Source organism: Physcomitrium patens, chromosome 15 (assembly GCF_059467195.1).
Source record: "Physcomitrium patens ecotype Gransden chromosome 15, ASM5946719v1, whole genome shotgun sequence".
NCBI lineage: Eukaryota > Viridiplantae > Streptophyta > Bryopsida > Funariales > Funariaceae > Physcomitrium > Physcomitrium patens.
Window position 1 is genome coordinate 12,987,857 of NC_143424.1, and position 19,823 is coordinate 13,007,679.

General features: G+C 37.1%; 2 protein-coding genes across 9 annotated transcripts; one reads left to right on the top strand and one right to left on the bottom strand.

Moving 5' to 3' along the window:
* Window positions 1-4,187: 4,187 nt before the first annotated feature.
* On the bottom strand, window positions 4,188-12,534 carry LOC112292353 (putative aarF domain-containing protein kinase At1g71810, chloroplastic). Of its 7 annotated transcripts, XM_090256488.1 has the most exons (23): window positions 12,249-12,367; window positions 11,475-12,028; window positions 11,060-11,104; window positions 10,823-10,861; window positions 10,471-10,641; window positions 10,105-10,257; window positions 9,733-9,768; window positions 9,578-9,621; window positions 9,208-9,298; window positions 8,968-9,009; window positions 8,677-8,785; window positions 8,266-8,380; window positions 8,002-8,051; window positions 7,753-7,831; window positions 7,428-7,478; window positions 7,037-7,178; window positions 6,724-6,813; window positions 6,261-6,389; window positions 5,915-5,956; window positions 5,379-5,639; window positions 5,005-5,169; window positions 4,691-4,810; window positions 4,188-4,468 (listed from the first exon to the last, which is right to left on the bottom strand). In XM_090256488.1, the coding sequence occupies exons 2-23, from the start codon at window positions 11,919-11,921 to the stop codon at window positions 4,457-4,459; spliced, it is 2,433 nt and encodes an 810-aa protein (XP_090112614.1). In that variant the 5' UTR covers window positions 11,922-12,028; window positions 12,249-12,367; the 3' UTR covers window positions 4,188-4,456. The 7 variants fall into 7 exon arrangements, 5 of the variants coding, with proteins under 5 accessions (XP_090112614.1, XP_090112615.1, XP_024396488.1 ...); XM_090256489.1 differs by having other exon boundaries at window positions 5,005-5,163; window positions 6,724-6,768; window positions 11,475-12,534; XM_024540720.3 differs by having other exon boundaries at window positions 6,724-6,768; window positions 11,475-12,534.
* Window positions 12,535-14,514: 1,980 nt separating this feature from the next.
* Window positions 14,515-19,272, top strand: LOC112292354 (histone acetyltransferase type B catalytic subunit). Of its 2 annotated transcripts, none has more exons than XM_024540722.3 (10): window positions 14,515-14,807; window positions 15,492-15,642; window positions 15,942-16,057; window positions 16,168-16,236; window positions 16,387-16,434; window positions 16,745-16,821; window positions 16,965-17,067; window positions 17,485-17,566; window positions 17,770-17,915; window positions 18,137-19,272. In XM_024540722.3, exons 2-10 carry the CDS (start codon window positions 15,582-15,584, stop codon window positions 18,932-18,934), a joined length of 1,500 nt encoding a protein of 499 aa, XP_024396490.1. In that variant the 5' UTR covers window positions 14,515-14,807; window positions 15,492-15,581; the 3' UTR covers window positions 18,935-19,272. The 2 variants fall into 2 exon arrangements, with proteins under 2 accessions (XP_024396490.1, XP_024396489.1); XM_024540721.3 differs by having other exon boundaries at window positions 14,538-14,807; window positions 15,595-15,642.
* The last annotated feature ends 551 nt before the right edge of the window (window positions 19,273-19,823 follow it).

The window sequence follows — 19,823 nt, forward strand, 5'->3', positions numbered from 1 at the left end:
CAACATGAGAGTAAAGTATTGTAGCTGGAAGGAATCTTTGGGACAGATTTTCAACATCAGGTCTGAGTTCACAGTCACAGAGGAGAAGTTTCGAGTTGCAGAATGGTGACCCCCCCCCCATCTATGTCATAAACGGCAACAGGGAATCGCAGACTGTTGCAATGAGCTCCACAGGATTAAAATACACAAACATAGGTTTATATTTATATATATATATATAAACACAAAAACACTCACTCACTCACTCACTCACTTAAAAGCGGATCTTGCTGTAAGAATAATAATGCTATTTTTTGAGACACGATCGAGAATGAAGTTACTACCGCGTGTTTTATATGAGCGAAAGGGCATCACGGCTACTTCGACGATAATAACTATCGAACGCAAGCTCAATCTCCTACCGAATTTAGAAACTGCAAAAGAAATTCTTGTTGCTTTCACAGCCCTAGGTGAACTGTTTGGTGATCAACATATCCCCCTTTGCCATCACTGCGGGAACGAAAAAAAAAAAAAAATCACAACACAACCAAACAAAAGCTTCACCAGTGTGTCTGACATTCTGATAATCGAACAACCGAACGGAATTAATGCATTTCTAGCATCATAACTGCAGGAAAATTGCCAACAGAGGTTCCAGCTGAAGAAACAAGATAAGCCTCACTCAAACAAGTTTAATGGACCTTCCACCACCCAAAAAAATACACCAATGAAGAAAGCACTCTAAGCATGGGAAATCTGAAATGCTTGGGAACGAGCAAATCCCTGTACTCTTGCTGATTAATATTTTTTATTTAATTTATTATTTTTTGTCTTTTTAACATATTGATGTGTGGGTGAAGTTCATAAGACTCTGTTTCGTCATCTTTTTTGCAGGCAAGTAACCTGCTGGCGTTGAACCATTGCAGACAACAGTGAAATCACGAAGTAAGACCACAGAACTGACTTGAAAACTACGCCAGTGTAATTTGAACCAACCTTTGATATATTGAGACTGAATGGCAAAAGTGCACACCCTCAAGGACTGGCTAGGCTAGTAACTTTAAGAGGCACATGTGCTACTCCTCAGCTACCTTCGTTTTTACTTGTTTATTCATTTCATAATTGAGTTTTAAGGCATACAGACAAGGTGGCGATTCACTGAAATGATGGAGAAAAAAAATATGGTGATAGTTGATAAAGATGGTCATGAACTAAAGTCTCTATTAAAAGGTCTCACATAAAGTATATATTTGTATTTATATATTTATGTTACTTTTTCAAATATTTGTATGTATATATATATATATATATATATATATTATAGTTAGACATCTTTGTATGAAAAGGCTTTCTCTTGAATAAATATTAAACATATTTGTATGTGATTAAAGATTTTTAAACCATGATTTTGAGGTCTAGTTGTATTTTTTTCAAAGGCAATTTTAATATTGACAATATGTTTGCAAGTTGTATCATATACATGATATTTGGCATTTCAGATTTATTTAAATTAACTTCAAATTAAAGTGTTTTGTGGTTGATTGAAGCTAATTAAATGTGCATGTACCTATTAGATAATATTTTTAAAAAATAACAAAGTAGTTGAAGACATCAAAATTATATTTAAATGGGATTTTAAAATAAACAAAGAATATATTGAAGTTGAATTAGGTTTTTTAAAAAATATAATTTAAAAAAACGTATTTAATATGGATTATATTTTAAAATTAAAATTAAAATTATTCATATATTATATAAAATACTGTTAAAAATTAATAGCATCTAATATAAATAAGAGTATATTTGAAAAAATACTAAAATTAGTATTAATTTAAATATTTTAATTTATATAATATTATAAAATATATAGTCTTTTAATTTTATTTTATAAAATTTAGAATTTAAAAAGTTATATTAAGCTATTTAATATATATATATATATATATATATATACACACACACTAGCAAAAACAATCTTTAGAATTGTCATCCATTCATTCTCTTGTTTATCCATGTTCTCTTATTCTCTCATTCCTATGTTTGGTCAATAAAAAGTTTGCTTTATCTCTTTATCTTACATCTAAGTTATGTTATATAATAGATATATAAACAAAATAAATAATACATATTTAAAATCTAATAAATAAACAATTCAATCATATTAACTTATAAGTATAAGTTTTATATTTAAAAGAATTTATTTATTTAATTACTTGATATTAAAAAAATTAAATATTTATTTTTTTCTTCACATTCTTTCTATTTTAAAAAATAAAATATTTTTATAATAAATAAATAATACCTATTTAAATTAATTACAACAAAATAATATTATTTAGATTTGAATTGGAATAATCTTAATTACTAAAACTTTGCTTGTATGAAAAGCTATTGAATGAAGTTTATCATTTGCTCCTATTTGTGACAATATCACATTCAAAACAAAGTTTTATGAATCTCTTTCCATCAAAAATGCCTTATAAAAGCCTATACAATATAACATTGATGTAGAATTAAAAGTTGTCTTCACAACTTTAAATATTGCTTGTGCTTCTTTATTCTACTTAATTTTATCTTTACAAGTCAAACATGTTGGAGGAGTTGCAACTTGAGAAAATTTCTTCATGAAGATTTTATAGTAAATGATAAATAGCAAAAAATATTATAGAATATTATATTAAAAATATTATATGATCTTTTATTATTTTTGAAATCTTTTAATTTATGATAGTATAAACTTTCTTAGGATCCATTATAAAACCATCATTTAAAATGATATATCCTAAGAAGTCAATTTAAATTGTGAAAAATACACACTTTTCTATCTTGGAATATAGTCATATATCTCTAAGTTTATATAATATATAATAAATATAAAAATCATATTCTTATGTATTCTTAAAGTAAATTAAACTGTTCTCCGAATAACAGACTACAAAATATTATTCATTAAATGTTAAAAAGCAACTTGTGCATTTGTGAGTCTAAAAAACATGATATTATAATCAAAATGACTATGCCTAATTTAAAATGTAGTCTTCTATTCATCTCATTTTTTAATGCATAGTAGATTGTAAGTTCATCATAGATCTATTTTGATTTAGGTCTTTATTTGATTCAATAGATCAAGAAGTCCTAATATCACAGGTAGAAGATGCTTATTCTTGATAATAATCTTATTGAGTCTTTAATAATTTGTACACAATTTTAGTAATCAATCCATTTACTTCACAAACTAGATAGGTGTTCTTATCAAAGATTTTGAATGCCAAATGAAGTTCTTAGCTAAGTTCTTATTAATATATTCCTTGATTCTAGACAACTTGCTCTATGATAAGCTATAGATTGATCCAAATGATGGTTGAGTTTCTTCTTGAATATCAATTGAACAATCATAAAGACAATACTTTAAAAGAATATTTGCAATTTCTTCTAAAATATGTATTAATAATCTTGATACTAATATGAAATGTCACTTGAAGTCTTTCTACTATCAAAAATAGGTGTAGCATAATTGGTAAAATGTGATGTTTCTTTTATAGCATATATGAAGGCTCTTGTATATATCAAAAAAGATTTAGACTTATGATTTTTTACTTGAATAATAGAAGTCTAACTTATACTAAAGAAAAAATCAAGGTTATAAGAAATTCAATCTATTTAAGAATTATACTTCTTTAGTTATAATAAACTTAAAATAACTAAATTGGACAGAGATCTAATAATGTTGAATATTATTAAGTAATTATATCAATTAACTGCTATATCCAAAGAAATAATTTTATAGATAATATCTTCAAAAGACAACAAACATTCATCTATGACTTCTACATTTATAAGCTCAATTTTCTTAAATGAAGGTATTTTTTTGTTTTTCAATGAAGTCTTTGTCTATAAAAGAAACTAAGGCTTTTGGACATAACAAAGCAAAGCCTTAGTGATTTGGTCCTAAATAAACATCCATTATAAAACAAGATAAAAAATCTGAGAAGAAAATAAAACCCTTGATAGATGTAATACAAGATTTAGCTATTTTATGTAAATCAAAATATTGATGCTTAACCTTTAAGTTTTAATTTATAAAAATGTTCTACTCATGAAACTATTCTTAAACATTGTCTATTTTGAAATCTAATTCAGTAACAAATATAACATTTGCAACCAAATTAAATTTTAAAATGAAATATTTTGGTTTTTGAAACAAAAAATCAAAATAAAATAAAATAAAAAATTACATTACATTACAATTTCAGCAACCTAAATCTGAATGTATTCATTCACGAGCCTTGAATGAATTACAGCATATCTCAATATGTAGCAATTTGGTGGAACTAAAGTGGATCTTTCAGTTAAGATATGCACCAATTTGTATGTATTTGAAGGCATAAGCTACAATTCCACAACATCAAATCATACTATGAACACTATAGATCTTGTAGTAATCTGGCTGTCTGAGCATAACAGCTTGTGATATCCCCTAATAATCATTCTGCAACATACCGCAGAAGCAAGTTAGAACATTACTCTTGAGGTTGCATGAAACAACTTTTTAGGCAAGCTGATAAGTAATAGCTATCCGCTCAACCATTGATTATCTGAGAGGCAGTCCAAAGATGTATTATACATTTTAAGACAGATTTCTGTATGATTGCAGTTAATATACTTTAAAGAAATCTGCAGATTTCGGAGTAAGAGGCAGGCTTTTGAGTACCTTGGACTGACTGATAGAAGAGATAGTTCCTCTGATGTTGCGAGCAACAACACGTGAAGCTACCCTTCCAGCAAGTTCGGCGGGTAGTAATACCGCTTGCTGACGAGCTTGAAAAGGAAGCTGAGAAAAACATAATGTTGAATTATGCTTGATTTCCTTATACAAGCAACAAAGACTATACAACAAAGGTAATGGGTAGTATTCAGACAAGACGTACACCATTCGCACACAAGAATCAATCACTAAAGCTTGAAAATAAAGTTTCAAGTGAGGTTCCAGCTTATATGGACAAGCAGTAAGGTTAAGTAGTGCACCTCAGGAAAAATAGATAGGAATGGTAAATATTGCGTCAAACCAGTAAGACTCTGTACAATATCAGTGATGTCGTCCATTGAAAGAGCTAAATTTTTGTCGTCTTCGTTCACGAACCGTGTCCTGTCCGCTAGGTAATAACTGTTCGTATTCTTGACAACCTGCGTCTTCGACACCCGCTCATTCCCGTTACTGTTACTTCAATTGCTATCCCAATTTTTATCCCCTTAGTTATTCTCAAGCCTTGTTCTCTTGAGTGTTATTGGCTCATTAAGGTACCATACGATAAATTTACATGAAACTTAAAATTAAGTGCATGTAGAGCCCCGTAAAGCAATATAGAGCACATTATCAACTACTATCTTTGTGATGGTACCTGAGTATCAGAACGAGAGTTTATTGATGCATCTTCGATTGCAACTGCGTTTCCACCTGTCATGCCTGCTACAGTCCCAACTCCTGAACTTCCTGAATTTCCAGATTTCATGAGTACTGTCAAGATCTGCCGGAGATTTTCTAGGTTCTTGAGATCCTCCTCTTCAGTTACAGGCGCAACAAAAGGAAGAGCTATAGGAGAACGTGTCAACACGTTGTGTGCAGCAGCATCAAAACTCACTCGATTCAACGCATCTATACCCTGTAATACCACCACTTCCAAATTTCAAGAAAATGATCATCGAAAAATGCCGACATAGTCTTCCAGGTGCTTCGGAATAATATGTTTGAAGAGCATAAAGACATTGAGCTTCTCAATCACTAAAATCTAACATTTTCTTGAAGTATTATGCTTGATTTGAATTTGAGAGGTATCCAGCAAACACAAATCGTCCAAAAACTTGCATTCAAGTATGTATCACAACTGAAACATTCTATATCACCAATCCTCACAGCACAGAGAGAAGTGAAACACACCTTAGCAAGTTCATCCAATATCAACTCCCGTACGAAATCACCCTGCCAATCAGCACTACGTGATTAATTTGGTAATTCAAATCGAATCGTGTTCTGAATCAAAGTTTCAAATTCTTTTGCATGCGCATGCACAATATTCTTGAACCCATGGGTTAACTGGCCATTGTTGGAGCCGTGACAGTTTTATCCTTGCATTTAATGACTTGAAAAACGATTCTATTAACATGTAGGGTTACACTTGCCTAAAACTCATAAAAAGTAGTTACAGAATATTCACGTGTTCATTTCGCACATCCGGAATGTTCATAGACAGGGAGGAGAGGACAGACAAGGACAAGAAAAGCACCTGCTCTGTCAGTCCAAAGATAAGAAGGCGTTTCACAAAATTCCGAGTATTCCTTTCTATTTCCACTTCTTCCTTCTCAGCAGGCCTGTTTATGTGCAATGCCGGGTCGTTCAGTGGCTGTCTCATTGACTGCACCTCAAGCATACGCCACATATCAATATGAGCCTATTCGCAAAAAGAGCTCTTAATTTTAAAACGGTTAATCATAACCCATTTGTAAGTGTATTACATATCACCGCTAAAACACCCAGAGTCAATTTAGATTCTCAATATACTACAATCTGATTTTTTAATAAACTGCGTGAGCACAAATGATGACCTAAGAATAATAATTTTCCTTAAATAATTTAGTGGAGTGGTAATAGAAATCAAAGAAAAGTATGAGAAAATCAAATAATTGATTTCTACCATCATGTATACGGCACAATCTGCTAGGTTCAACAAAAACGATGGAGGCACCCACCTCTGTTAATAGTGACTCCAGGCGATTGATTCTAAAAGAGCCATTCTGTTGATACACAACTCTCAACATTATTAAGATCGTAGTAACAACCTTGCATCACAGAAAGAATCCACCACAAGTACCGCATATGTCATAGACAAAACACTAGAATTGAAAAATGTCTTGTGAACTGCGCTCCTAATTCTATTCACATTTTTATCCGACGAGAGTTGACTGTGTTGTAATAGCAAGCCCATGTAATAGTTAACAAAAGACAAATAAATGGACCCGTCAGCTTTGCTTTACACAAGAGAAAGGAAGATATATCATGTACTTTATAAACTATTTCTTGAAGAGTTGACCGAAGCTTTGGAGATTTATCAGTGAGGACTTTCCGCGCTATCCATGGATACGAACTACCCAATACTTTATAATTGGGGTCACTGCTCAGCGCAATGCCTTCGAGTACCGTCAGACTGCGAAAGAAAGATATTCAAAATGAAATGAAAATATGATAAATTGAGTGAATGTTCGGTAAATATAGCACTACTTTAACAACTCTTCATCAACCTTGACAACATTCACAATCAAATTGTGAAAAGTAATACAAGTCTTAAAAGAATACGAATAGTTGAGAGAGAGATAACGGGATCCTTGAAGGTCGCATGACGTGAGGAAGAAAAAAGTCGAGTAACAGATCAAAGATGCAAAATTAGACGAATCACCTTCGAATAACAAGCGAAAAGTAGGGAGGAATGCGGAACTTAAATTTGTACCTGGAGCAAGCAAAAGGATCCAATCAACCAATGATCATATCTAGACACTGCATCATGTCCCTGATCACCATATCAAACTACTGATTTACAATATACAATACACAAGGGTATTAGATAACATCCGGATTACATATTGATCAGCTGTTGTTTCTGAGTTGAATCCAATGTTAATCCACAAGTCTAATGTATTCAAGAAAAGACGAAATTCTGACAGGTGAGGTCAACTCGATGCATCAACTAACCACGGACATCTAGTGATTATCGGTATACGTACATGGTGACACCTAGTTTCCCTGACAAATCTCCAAAGCTTATATTCCGAACGCCCTTGCTTACCGCATCTTGGAACACACCTGCAGCATCTCACAAAAAAATTAAAAACCAAGAGATTGATTGCATGGCCAGGAGAAGTAAAGGCAGGATTGCCTGAACCTGTGACCAGAATGCGACCAGAACAAATGAGCTGCTGATCCTCTAATCCAGTGCTTTGACCTGAGCAACATCATGGCAGGCTTTCTCGTACCTGTAAGGGCCTTAGAGACCTCACCCAATTCTGCAGTTGGTGGGACGAGCCTGCCATAACAAACTTACATAAGGTTATTTTAAAAAACGAACACCTTTCAGATATTCAATGCGATACATACACACAACCGGATACATTTAGTCTTCCTTCCAATCTAATGTTCAACATGTCGTTAACCATCCGTTAGCAAAACTTTAACCAACTTCTCACTTAAAGTCGCAAACGCCACCAATTTTTAAGTGAAATTGAGAAGTCAATATTTACCCGAGAGTGACAAAGTCCCCAGCAAGAAGTTCGTATTCACGGTTGACAAGGTGGACTGAGGCCTCAATCAACCCATCTCTAAGATTCTCCCTCATTTCACCCATCATTCCAAAATCTGAACACATCAACAGGCCACGTGAGGAGGCAATACGAGAAACATGCCAAGCGGTAAAATTTACTAGGAATTGAAAGCTGGTGGTAACAATTTCTAGAAATCTAGATTATGAACCTCAAAATCTCCTATTCCAGCAAATCACACAAGTACTCAATCAATTTAATATGCTAAAATACAAATCAAAATTAGCGTGAAGAAAAATGCGAAAATCAAGTTGAAGTTCTTATGTTGGAATATTGTAGATAGCTATTTTCTGAGCGTCAAAATCTCATTCTAGCAAAAAGGTGGAACAGTACCTAGATAAGCTAATTTGCCGTCTGGAGTACGCAATAAGTTTCCGGGATGTGGATCCGCATGGTAGAAACCACTATCCAATAATTGTGTAAGTGAGCAAAAAACTCCTACCTGATTGAAAAATGAGAAGATCCATACTTAGTGAACTATCACTAAGCTAAGGTCGTGAAAGTGATGAAAGTCGAAGTTTCCATGATTATCCTTATAACGTTCATAATGCAATCTTCACAAGTTCTTCAACGACTTGTCTACACAATACTAAGAAGTATTACTGATTGGTGCAATTGTACTACCTCAACTAAGCGAAGGTCACTGACTTCTGACAATCGTTGTCCCTGCAGAGAAGCGAATCAGAACGGTTAGCACAACTATCTACTGGTTAATATTAAACTTCTATTAATTTTCATTAGTATTAGAAGGAAGAGTAAACTATATCTTCCTCCTGGCATGCCTCTTTTGTTCAGAAACAACGAGAATTAACAATCAGTGCTTGTGCGCAAAGCTAGCTTCAATCAAGAAAAGTAAGGGCGTACCTCAACCCATTCCATGACAAGAACCCGACGACTAGTTAACTCTGAATACATCTTTGGTACTACCACATCAGGTAAATTTCCAAACATTTTCCTGCCGTGCACATCAATGTTAAATTTAAACTTATTTCCGATTTCAACTGCTGATCGTATTCGACGAAACAAAAGTCATTCTAAATTAGACGTCCCTAAGGCGTAGACGCATTATTAATAACATCGGACTTTGTAGTAAGTGATTTTTTTCAAAATAACAGTACAATTATGTCACAAAGCATGCAAACAAAAGGACCAGTACTAGTTCCATTCGTGTCAAGTTCATGAGAAATTCTCGACAAGCAGGAACATGAAATCGGTTGTAAACGAAGGTTCTCACCGAAATCGCGAACCATTACGAGCCTCTGCTTGGTAATCCATTTCCTGCAATTCCAAACCTTATCATATTAATAACAGTGATGCTTCTATGGTTATTATTTCGGAAGATGTTAAGTAGTAAGTAAGTAAAAGGAAAATAGCAGTGATTGAATTTACTTTGAAAAGACTTGAAGCCCATTCGTCAACAACACTCTGCAAAAGCCAAAAGATACCTGTCAGCACCAAAGAATAAAAAGAAAAACTTAACATTTGCATATTCATGTTCTCTGATGCATAATCGCCACCTTGGCGAGTAGCAATCTACAACTTCTCTAAACTATCAATGACCTACCCAAACGATCTGCCCTACAATTAAAAGGTTTTAATAGAAAAATTACACCAAATCACTGACAGCAGCCTGCTACATTGGGCCTTGACAGTAAGAGTGCACAAGTAAATATAAGTACTAAAAGTTATCTCAAAGGTAGCTCACAAAGATTTAACACGACGAGAATTCATGAATAATAAAGAAAAGAAAGGGGTTTTAACTGGAAGATCTGTGTTGAGTTTCAGCGATGTCTTTGCGAATTTTGCGAGTTGACGCAAAATATAAAGATCAAGGGCCATGGCTGCTCGAACCCCAGGGCGTTGCACCTTAACAGCTACTGGTTCACCATTTGCACGCAATAGTGCCTGGTAAACCTGTAACAAAAAGCATTTTTGGTACGGACAGACAATTATCAATTGCAGAATTAAGGAGAGGATAGAACATCAACAAAACCACTTTCGCAAATCTATCGAAGACCTACTATTGTTTGGTAGTGTCTATTGTTGAAAGATTAGACTGCTCAACAATTGGATGTTGACGTAGAGGTCAACCACTAAAGCCATATTTCTAAGTCATTTTAAGTATACCTGTCCAAGAGAAGCAGCAGCAACCGGCTGTGGTGAGATCTCAGTGAAAAGCTGCTCTACAGTAACCCCAAGTTCTTGCTCAATTATTTGAAGGGCGAGTTCCGTCGAAAAGGGAGCAATGCGATCTTGTAGCAAAGCTAGCTCTTTCAAATACTCCGGCGGAATGACATCCTATCACACAAGTCTCCATGTCAAGATTTAGGCTTCAGACCAATGCATTCATCATGCACACTCGTTGGAAATGCCACCCTGATTCTGATACGTTCAACCTTCTGATTATAAAAAAATCGGCCAGGTATAGACCTTTCTATGTTATTCACATGAAGAGCGCACAGCATGAAGTAGAACTTACAGGGCGTGAAGACACAGCCTGGGCAATTTTCACAAATGCCTGTCATACACTTAGGTAGACTAAATCAGAAACATGCCATTGAAAGCCAAGCTCGTAACGTACAGTATACGTGTCAAGGCAAATGCAGCTGGCAAGACTAAACCACAGTAAATATCAAACATGTAGACTGACTTCATCCTTCAAAAATTCAAGCAATGTGTATAAAGTTTTCACAAAAAAGGTATAATTGTTAAGTACAGGGCCAAGTTGAACGAGAGCTTGCCGGAGTTGCCCCGCCCGTTCCTGCAGAAATACAAACCATCATGTTGCACCCCCAGCTTAAGGACATACTCACATTAATAGCATAGCAGAAACATGATTCGCTTAAACAAAGCTTGCCTTCTAACGTCCAAAATTGGATCGACAATTGAAAATGCTGCGACCTCTCCTGAGGACGTTGCTTCAAAATTAGAGTTCAAAGATTACAAATCGAGGATAGCAGGTTATCACAAATGATATTAGAAACTTACTTTACAAACAGGTCTGGAAGATAGATAACGTTAGGGAAGAGATTCCAGAGCTTTCAATTGCGTTTAAATTCTCAGAACTTTTGAGGTTTGTACACTTGGTCCGGCACTCACACAGACGCTAGCTCGTATAGACTTCAACATACCTTAAAATTTTGATCCTTCTTTCCAAACAAAGTATCGCCATAGCGGACAGCAGCCCACCATCCCAGGGTCCCTGCAATCTGAAGCAACCTCCTTGCCAGCAGAAACGGCCGGCGCTTAAAAACAGCAGCAATCTTATCTGCATTGTACTCGTTGAATTGGTCAGCTTCTTCAATGGCGGCCTCTGCAATGTACCCGGAGTATTGAGTAAATGTGTCGGGCTGGAAGACTGTCTGCTGCCATGGGTCCTCCTTCCCTGAACTGCTGGAAGCTTGGCAAGTAATTCGACAATTCTGTCTTCCAAAGGAGCTGGGAAGTGTCACCCTGAGAGCAAGATTGATGAGCAAAGATGGACGAAGAGAGTGCTTTGAACCGTGTGTAACTACACGAGAGTCCCTCTGTAGGTCGTATAACGTGGATGCCCCAAGCATGGCTTGGATTCCCGCCATGGTATGCTCAATGCATGAAAACTTAGAATTTCACTTCACAAAATTTTGCACCACAGCCCTGAAACAAGCGGCTCCCGCTTACACAGTATGCCTTCTCGGATCCGTTACTGAGATAGTGACGCGAATGAGACAAAATAAAATAAATAAAAAAATAATAACAATAAGAAAAAGAAAAAAAAAGTCCAGATCCTTCCGTGATAATCTCACAAAAAATGGTCTTAAGGAATCTGCGATTGACGGGAACCTAAATGCAAATCTAGTTTGATTTGTAACCTGCAGCCACTAAAAGCAATGATACAGGTGTCGCGTTGAGCCTGGATGACTTACTTCGTACAATGTACCTATTGTGTCCAAAGATTCCCAAATTTCCCCCCTCGAAGATGGAAGTATAGGTCCAAACAGTGCCACTAAACATATAAGCTCAAACACAATTGGACTCTCCTCACATGAATTGATGAACCCCGCAACTCAATGTGAACTGCATACACCCTCGAGTTCAAAGATACTGCAATCCTACTATTTGCGACATGACAAAATCAGCCTTTCAAAGGTATCCAATCATCTCAGGGCCGTGCCTCCCGCAGAGGTGCTACCGCGGCACTCCCTGACACACTCAATCAATCCACAATCAGATAACTTCAAAAAACGGACAAAATGCAAGGAACGGGAGCCTCTCACTTCCCGGGCCATGGAGACCAGACCAGACCAGACGCACGAGAAAGTAGGACAGAATACGGAGCTCCAATCGGCACAAGGGGGCTTTGCCACAATTCCATCACCGTCGTCGCTTTGCTTCACAACCGTAGGATATCACGGAAACAAATATCACCCGAACTCTTTTCCCTGCAACTCCGCTCTCAACTTACGCAGACTGCAAACTCTCCGCAATACACCTTGCGCTCATGTGCTCATCACGAAACCTAATTCGCCCCTTCGATGGATTGTCATCAAAAACTCAGCATCCAGTGACAAAGCTACCGATTCTTCCCAAACCGTCCTCACACTCAAATTGGACATAGCAGCTCATGTTAGTCGCGAGAGCGGCAATCAGCCTTTGCAACCATTAGTGGTAAAGTCCCGTGATAGTGCCACCGAAGAAGATTGGCAAGCAGGTTCTTCTTCGTCCGTGGCTCGTGCTTTTGCTTTGCATTGCATACATTGTGTGCAGCAGCAGACAGCCATCGTTGCAACCATGAGGAAGAGTGGAGTGCGTATCCATCATTTTTTTCCCCTCCCTCACACGAAGTTCTCACTTTCCTTAGTTCCTGAGCTATGCCACGCTGGCATATTTTATGCGCCACGTTGGCATCTCCCCTCGTTGCAAGTTTGACGAGTATTATATTCTATGCTATGGTGTTAGGAACCATACTTGGTGTTGATTTGTCAACAGTCTCACACTACAAACACACTCAAAATTGCTACACGCACACCCAATGCTTCTTATTGGCTTGTCTCCTCTTCCTTGTCAATGTAGGAGGACTAGGAAGTTGGGGGAGAAAGTCCAAGATCTGCACCAAGACAAGGAAGAGGGGGTCTAGAGAAGACAATTAGAGGCCTTGGGTGTGTGAAAAGTCACGATGGGTGTGTGTACAGTAATTTAGGGTGTGCTTGTACCTTGAGCCTTGTGAATATTGACTAAATGAGATTATGGTTATGGAGTTGTTGTTGTTCCACTTGTTTTTCACTGCAACTTTGATTTGAACAATGTGGGTGAATATTTTACATAGTTGATTGATTTTGAGAACTTTGAACATGAAATCAAGTGCATTTTGTTAATTCTTGCAAGTGTGTTTAGATGTGTTTGTGCAAGATTGCCTTGAAAAAGAAAAAAAATAAGAAATATTTCAATCAAATTGGCATGTGTTCTTTAAAACATGTAACCTTCACTTCATATTGAAGTAAGACCTTTCATACACGTTTGTTTTCATTGGTGTTGCAATTACTAAGAAGAAAATATATCATAACAAGGCAAACTATATTAGATCCATCATCATAAAATTCAATAAGTTCACAACCTTAACAATGGTTTATCCACTCCTCTTCAACATTTCTACACTTTAAGTGTTGAATGTAAATCCTACTATACAAAGATTAAAATGTGATTGAATTTTTATTTTTTATTTTTTTCTTCATAATACATGACAAAACTAGCCACATATTAATAAGCCATCTACACAAACATTGCTCCCACATGATTATTGATTATTTAATAGACATGTAATTCATTACTGTGTGCAAGGAGACACCAATAACCCTGTGTTCACTCGAATGAAAGCTTGGAATATTATGCTCAGATTAGAGCAATGTCAAAACCATTCTGCAGGCAAGCACTCCACTCCTAAGTATACAATCTCATGTATTGGTTTCTCTGTACCGTACAAAACATACTGTACACAACATTGTGAACAGGTTCAAAACCTCGCCAGAAGAACCGTCTCTCAGCTAAACCGAGTATCAGAAACAGCCGCGGTTCGTCCAGACGACCAACGACGAAGATGTTGTTTTTCGTTTATTTTTCGTCGCAATGGTTTGCCGTTGTCGTCGAGAAGGGTTTGGGAGGGACCGGGGTGGCGGGAACGGGGATCGATCCCCTTGGTTGGCTTTCTTCTTCGCTGTTGTCCAAATTGCAGAAGAGGAATCACGTCTGTTGCTCATCTTGTCACTACTTCAGATGTTTTGTTTTTATTGCAATCTGCTTCACAGAGAGACGTTGCGTGTGGAGTTGGGAGTTTGAATGTTGCGTGCTTTTGAAAGCCAACCCCCCATTTTTGTGGTTCATGTGGTGAGACATAGTTAGCGGGATGGCCAAGGAGAGCAAGGTCGTGCGCGCGAAGCCGGAGGAGCCCGTCTTCTCCGATGACCGAAGCAAGCGCCGCAAGTTGACTGGTACATGGCATGCCCTGCAACAACCCTTACTTACCGTGATTACCCCCTCGATGGAGTTGTTGTTGTTGTTGATCGTCTCTCGTTTTCCATTCGTTGAAATGGTGTCCCCCCCCCCCTGGTTTGTTTTTGGTTGTCAGTTGCGTCCGGATTGCGTCATTGTGTGCAGAGGGTTAGTTGGCTTTGTGTAGATTTAAGTGAGTCTCTCTTTGGGTAAGAAATGTTTCTGGATTTTAATGGAGTATGCTAGGATGAGGCTTGTAGTATTGGGTTAGTGGTTGCTTAATTGCATTACCATTGATATTAAGCTCCATTGTTTAGTATGAGCACTACCCTGGGCGAATTTGGGATAGGAGTAGATGAGTTAAGAAGCTTCTTGAACTCTAGTTTAAGTTACAGGTCTCTGCATTGAACTTCGTGCAGCATTGAACCTGACGACGTATTCGCTGCCGATTAGTTGCCTGAAAATGACCTCGTAAACGCTTGAGTTGGGTAGTTGGACATGTCCTAGTTGAGTTCGCTTTCCATCTTCAGGAGCAGTCGATAATTCTGGATTCGACCAGCCCATTGATCTTTATGATTCACGATCATCATTTCAGAGGATCCTTTATTCAAAGAGTATTTTTATTCTCTCTCGCTCAAAGTGGTTTTTTTATTTATTTATTTTTTAATTTTTATATTGCTCAGAAAGTCGTTGCGGGCTGACGGTGAGACTCTAAGCTTCAATTTCAGAAGCTGTTCCGAGACAGCATAATTGAGGACTGACAACTGTGACCTATGCATTTCGCAGAGGATCACAATTTCTGCAATGCTGACGAAGCAATTACGCTGCATCTTGGTGAGTTTAATGTTTGTTTGGATTTCATGTTTCTATTCGTTGGTAATGTGGTAAAACTCTTTTTGAGCTAGTGTTCCCTAGCATACTGTGACTTCAGATGTAAATGCTGATTGAGTACGAGAAAAAATATGTGGTTAGTTTCTCATCTCTTTGTGAAGGATGTGTAAGGACCCTTTATCTCAGCTTCATATGTCACCACTGTTGAATTACTTATTTGAACTCGTACCCAGTAAGATATATACTGGGACTTTGTTTACATTCAGGATACACAATCTGAAATATTGCTTGTGGTTGCGCAGTTAAAACTGAAAAAGATTATCTTCAAGGGGGTAATGAGGATCTATCGTTTCCACCGGAGTTCACGGAACAGTTTTTTGGTGAAGAAGGAAGAATATATGGATATACTGGTCTGAAGGTTAACTGCTTTTTCACTCTAGCTCTTACAGCATAACTTGGATCTCTACATTATGTTTCTCACAGTCTGCTTCCAGTAATGCAGGCCATAATTACTGGTGATGTATGCAGGTTGAAGTTTTTATACACACTGTCTCCTTCTATACTCATTATCACCTTACCTTCGATTCGATAGCTAAGGTGAGTTGGCCTTATGGTTTGTGTTAACTTTTGATATGGTTTAGATTTTATGGCTAACGTAACGATTTCATGTAAGTGTCCAATATGTTGAAAAGAAATTTTGAATGTACATTGCTGATTTCAGTATGGTTTATGTGTGTTTTTATGTAGGATGGTGGAGCTAGAAATCCTAAGACAAATCTTCGTGCAAAACTGAAGGTTACTTCTTCCCACAATATATTGCAAACTTTGCGCTCTCAAATACACGTGATAAATGTGGAACTTTCTGGATTTTCAGAAACTTCTGACCTTTCAGGAGGCATTATTTTCACCATTTCGAATTTTACTTGATTGATTATTTAAGATAAAATACTCTAAAATGAAAGGAGGATTTATACCTGTCAGGTTCAATTGAGGCATTCTTAGTGGATTCTTATTCTGTTGAAGCGTTCCCTAGATTTAATTTCCTACCTTTGAAGTGACTAGTTACAATAATGCAATTTTCTGATGGTAAATGATCATGGTTCAGGAGATTTTTGGTGAGTCACTGATTGACAATCGGGATGCGTTCATCGAAAAGATAAAGCAGTCTACTGATTCCTTTGTGTAAGTGGGCATTCTTTCGTCACCTTTCTTCTTTCGAAGTTACATCACAGAGTAAATTGTTTAAGCGCAAGAATATCCAAACAGTTATTTCCATGCTCATTCTTTGCTGAAGAACAAGCATTGTGGACGGATGAACATGACAGGCAAGTAATCAAAGAGGAGGGAACTGCTGTGGATTCCTGGAGGGCACCTACAGGGAGAAATCCATCCGATGTCTCAAGGATGGCAAATGGAAAATTACGACAGGTATTTCTCATTGCGAGATTATCAGGCTTCCCTTGCCTCTTATTATAGTATCCTTAGTCATGACCTTTTTGTGAGTGCTTCTTGTGGGCTTCAAAAACGAACGAAAGGACCATGTATATGCGGGGCTTTCTGCTCCGCACGTAAATGACCTCTTAGTCTGCGGGTCTTTCAAATTTCATGAGACTTACTGTGCTTAATTGAGATAATCACAGTCCGATATACGAACATCCTTTGATCTGGTATAAAAATATGGGCGATTAAGTTGATTTCATGGATATTGTTTTGTGTACACGGCTGTGAGTGTTTGATTTTTAGTCATCTTTCTGTCATCTCTATCTAAGAGTGGCATTCAAACTCATCGTATTCATTAAGTTTGAGGTCCATGTCTTGATAATTTGAACTTCTTTGAGTTTTCAGGTTGTGCGATTAGAGCTTACGGACCCCCGAGTTAGGAAGTGGTACACTTGTCTGACGCCTCTGATACATCTATTTGTTGAGGGTGAGTTCTGAACTGGGACTGCAAATGGAACTATAGATTTATTTCCTGCCTCAAAGTGAATGTCAAAAATATCTTTCCGTCATGTGGGTTTTAGAGCTTTTCTAAGATACTGATATGCCTTACTTCCAATGGGTCAATTTTGAGTAGTTGCATTTTATCATGATTTAATGCTAACCTGGCTTCTGAATTGAAATTCAATGTAGGTGGTCAGCCCATTGAAAGTGATGATCCTAGGTGGGAAATGTATGTGACACTTGAAGGAGAAGGCCCAGATATTATAGTTACTGGGTTTTGCACGGTCTATCGCTTTTTCCGGTACCCTGACAGCACGAGGTTGAGGATTGCACAGGTTTGTAATCACCATTCTTCAGCTCTTACTCGCATACACACACGCATACACATCTTTGTCTCCCTCGCTCTCGCTCCCTCTGTGCGTGGATGTGAACTAAAGAGGATGTGGTGTTCCAGGCTTGAAGATTGAGTAACAGATTGAGAACTTAGTCATGTATTTGTCGGTAGTTCCTATGTTTTTTGCTAATTTAAATTCTTTTCCTTCCTTCGTTTGAATAGATTCTGGTACTACCCCCTTATCAAGGACAAGGATATGGACATCGGTTGCTGGAGACTATCAACAGAATAGCAGTGGAGCGCGACTGCTATGATATAACCTTCGAGGATCCTTCAGATAGCTTGCAAGAGCTGCGCGACTGCATGGATGTGCAGCGGCTTCTGCAGTTTCCTCCTGCTGTCTCGGCGCTCTCCTTGTCTATAGCAAGATTGCGTAGGATGGCTGGAGGTGGGGGCGAGACTGCAACGACGTCAGGACTGGACCCGAAATCGAATACCTTCACCAAGGGTAAGAAAAGAAACTCAGATGTTGATACCGATGACAACATCTTGGTACCTCCTGCATCGGTTGTAGAGGAAGCCAGGAAGGCTTTCAAAATCACCAAGGTACAAGTGAAAAGGTGCTGGGAGTCTCTACTATTCCTGCAGTTGGCATCATCAGAGACGGGTGTAGTAGAATCGTTCAGAGAGCTCCTCATAAAGCGTCTCCACGCTGGTATATTTTCCAACAAAGATGAGGCAGTAGGACATGGGAAGCACATCATTGACACGAAGAATGACTACAACATCAATAAAACTTTCATGATGATGCGTACTCCACAAAAGGAGACGAACGGCCACGACTCCAAAAAGATAGGTGATGTTCTGGATGCCAGTGATGAAGAGAAAAAATTACAAGCCCTTCAAGAGCTTTTAGAGGAACGAGAAAATGAGCTGCAAGCTGTGGCCAACAAGGTATCTGCGAGGTGTAAAAAACTTGGCATCGCAGTGAAGGTCAAGGATTTAGTTAACCAAGCATGAGGTAGTATGTAGTGCTATAGACCTGTCCTCAATAGATTCTCTTAGATAATTATACATCACAAGTGTGTCATTTTCCTGCCGCAAGCATCTGATCTGTTATTGCTAACAACCCAGAGGCACATTAATCTCTAGTTTCTTTCCCCAGGCTGTCATAGAACTTAATTTTCAATGCAGGCATCTAGTCACAAGCTACGTGGGGTTCGACGTATGAATACAGGCTCTTAGTATTGGCGGAATTTTATGGACTGTAGCAGAGCACGAACATGTTCTCCAGGCTGAAAGCATGTAATGGACTATCTTGTAACTTATTCCAGAAGGGATCAGGTTTTGGTGCTTAATGTGAGCCTTGATATTTTAGAATTTTAGATGGAATACATATAGTCCTTAAATTTTTACTTACATGATGAATTGGCTTGGATGACCTCGATTGTTATGTGGACCCAAGTTGTTAGTTGATTTTATGTAATTATTTGATTTGGATTAAAGACTTAAAAACATGCTTCAAACTCAATTTGTTAGTTGCTAACAAAGGTGGTAATAAAATTTACTAAATTTAAAAATCAAATTCGATTTTGCCTTCTCACTATTCTTCAATGTAAAAGGTTACTTGATATGGTTGAGCTTCATGACTCATATTATAATATTCAGCTTTAGTTTCTATTCTGAAACATTCATTAGTAATTTGGAGTTACAGAAGTTGAATCAATTTGATTGATGATTGTATTGTTTAAAGTTATCAAAATAAATATTATTTAAACCGATGTTGCAGTGTTCAATTAAAATAACTGCATCAGATGTGGTATTTTAAATGGTAATTAACCAAAGGTATAATTCTGAAAGCTAATCCTGTAGAGACATGTTGACACGAACAATTGACATAGTATTTTTT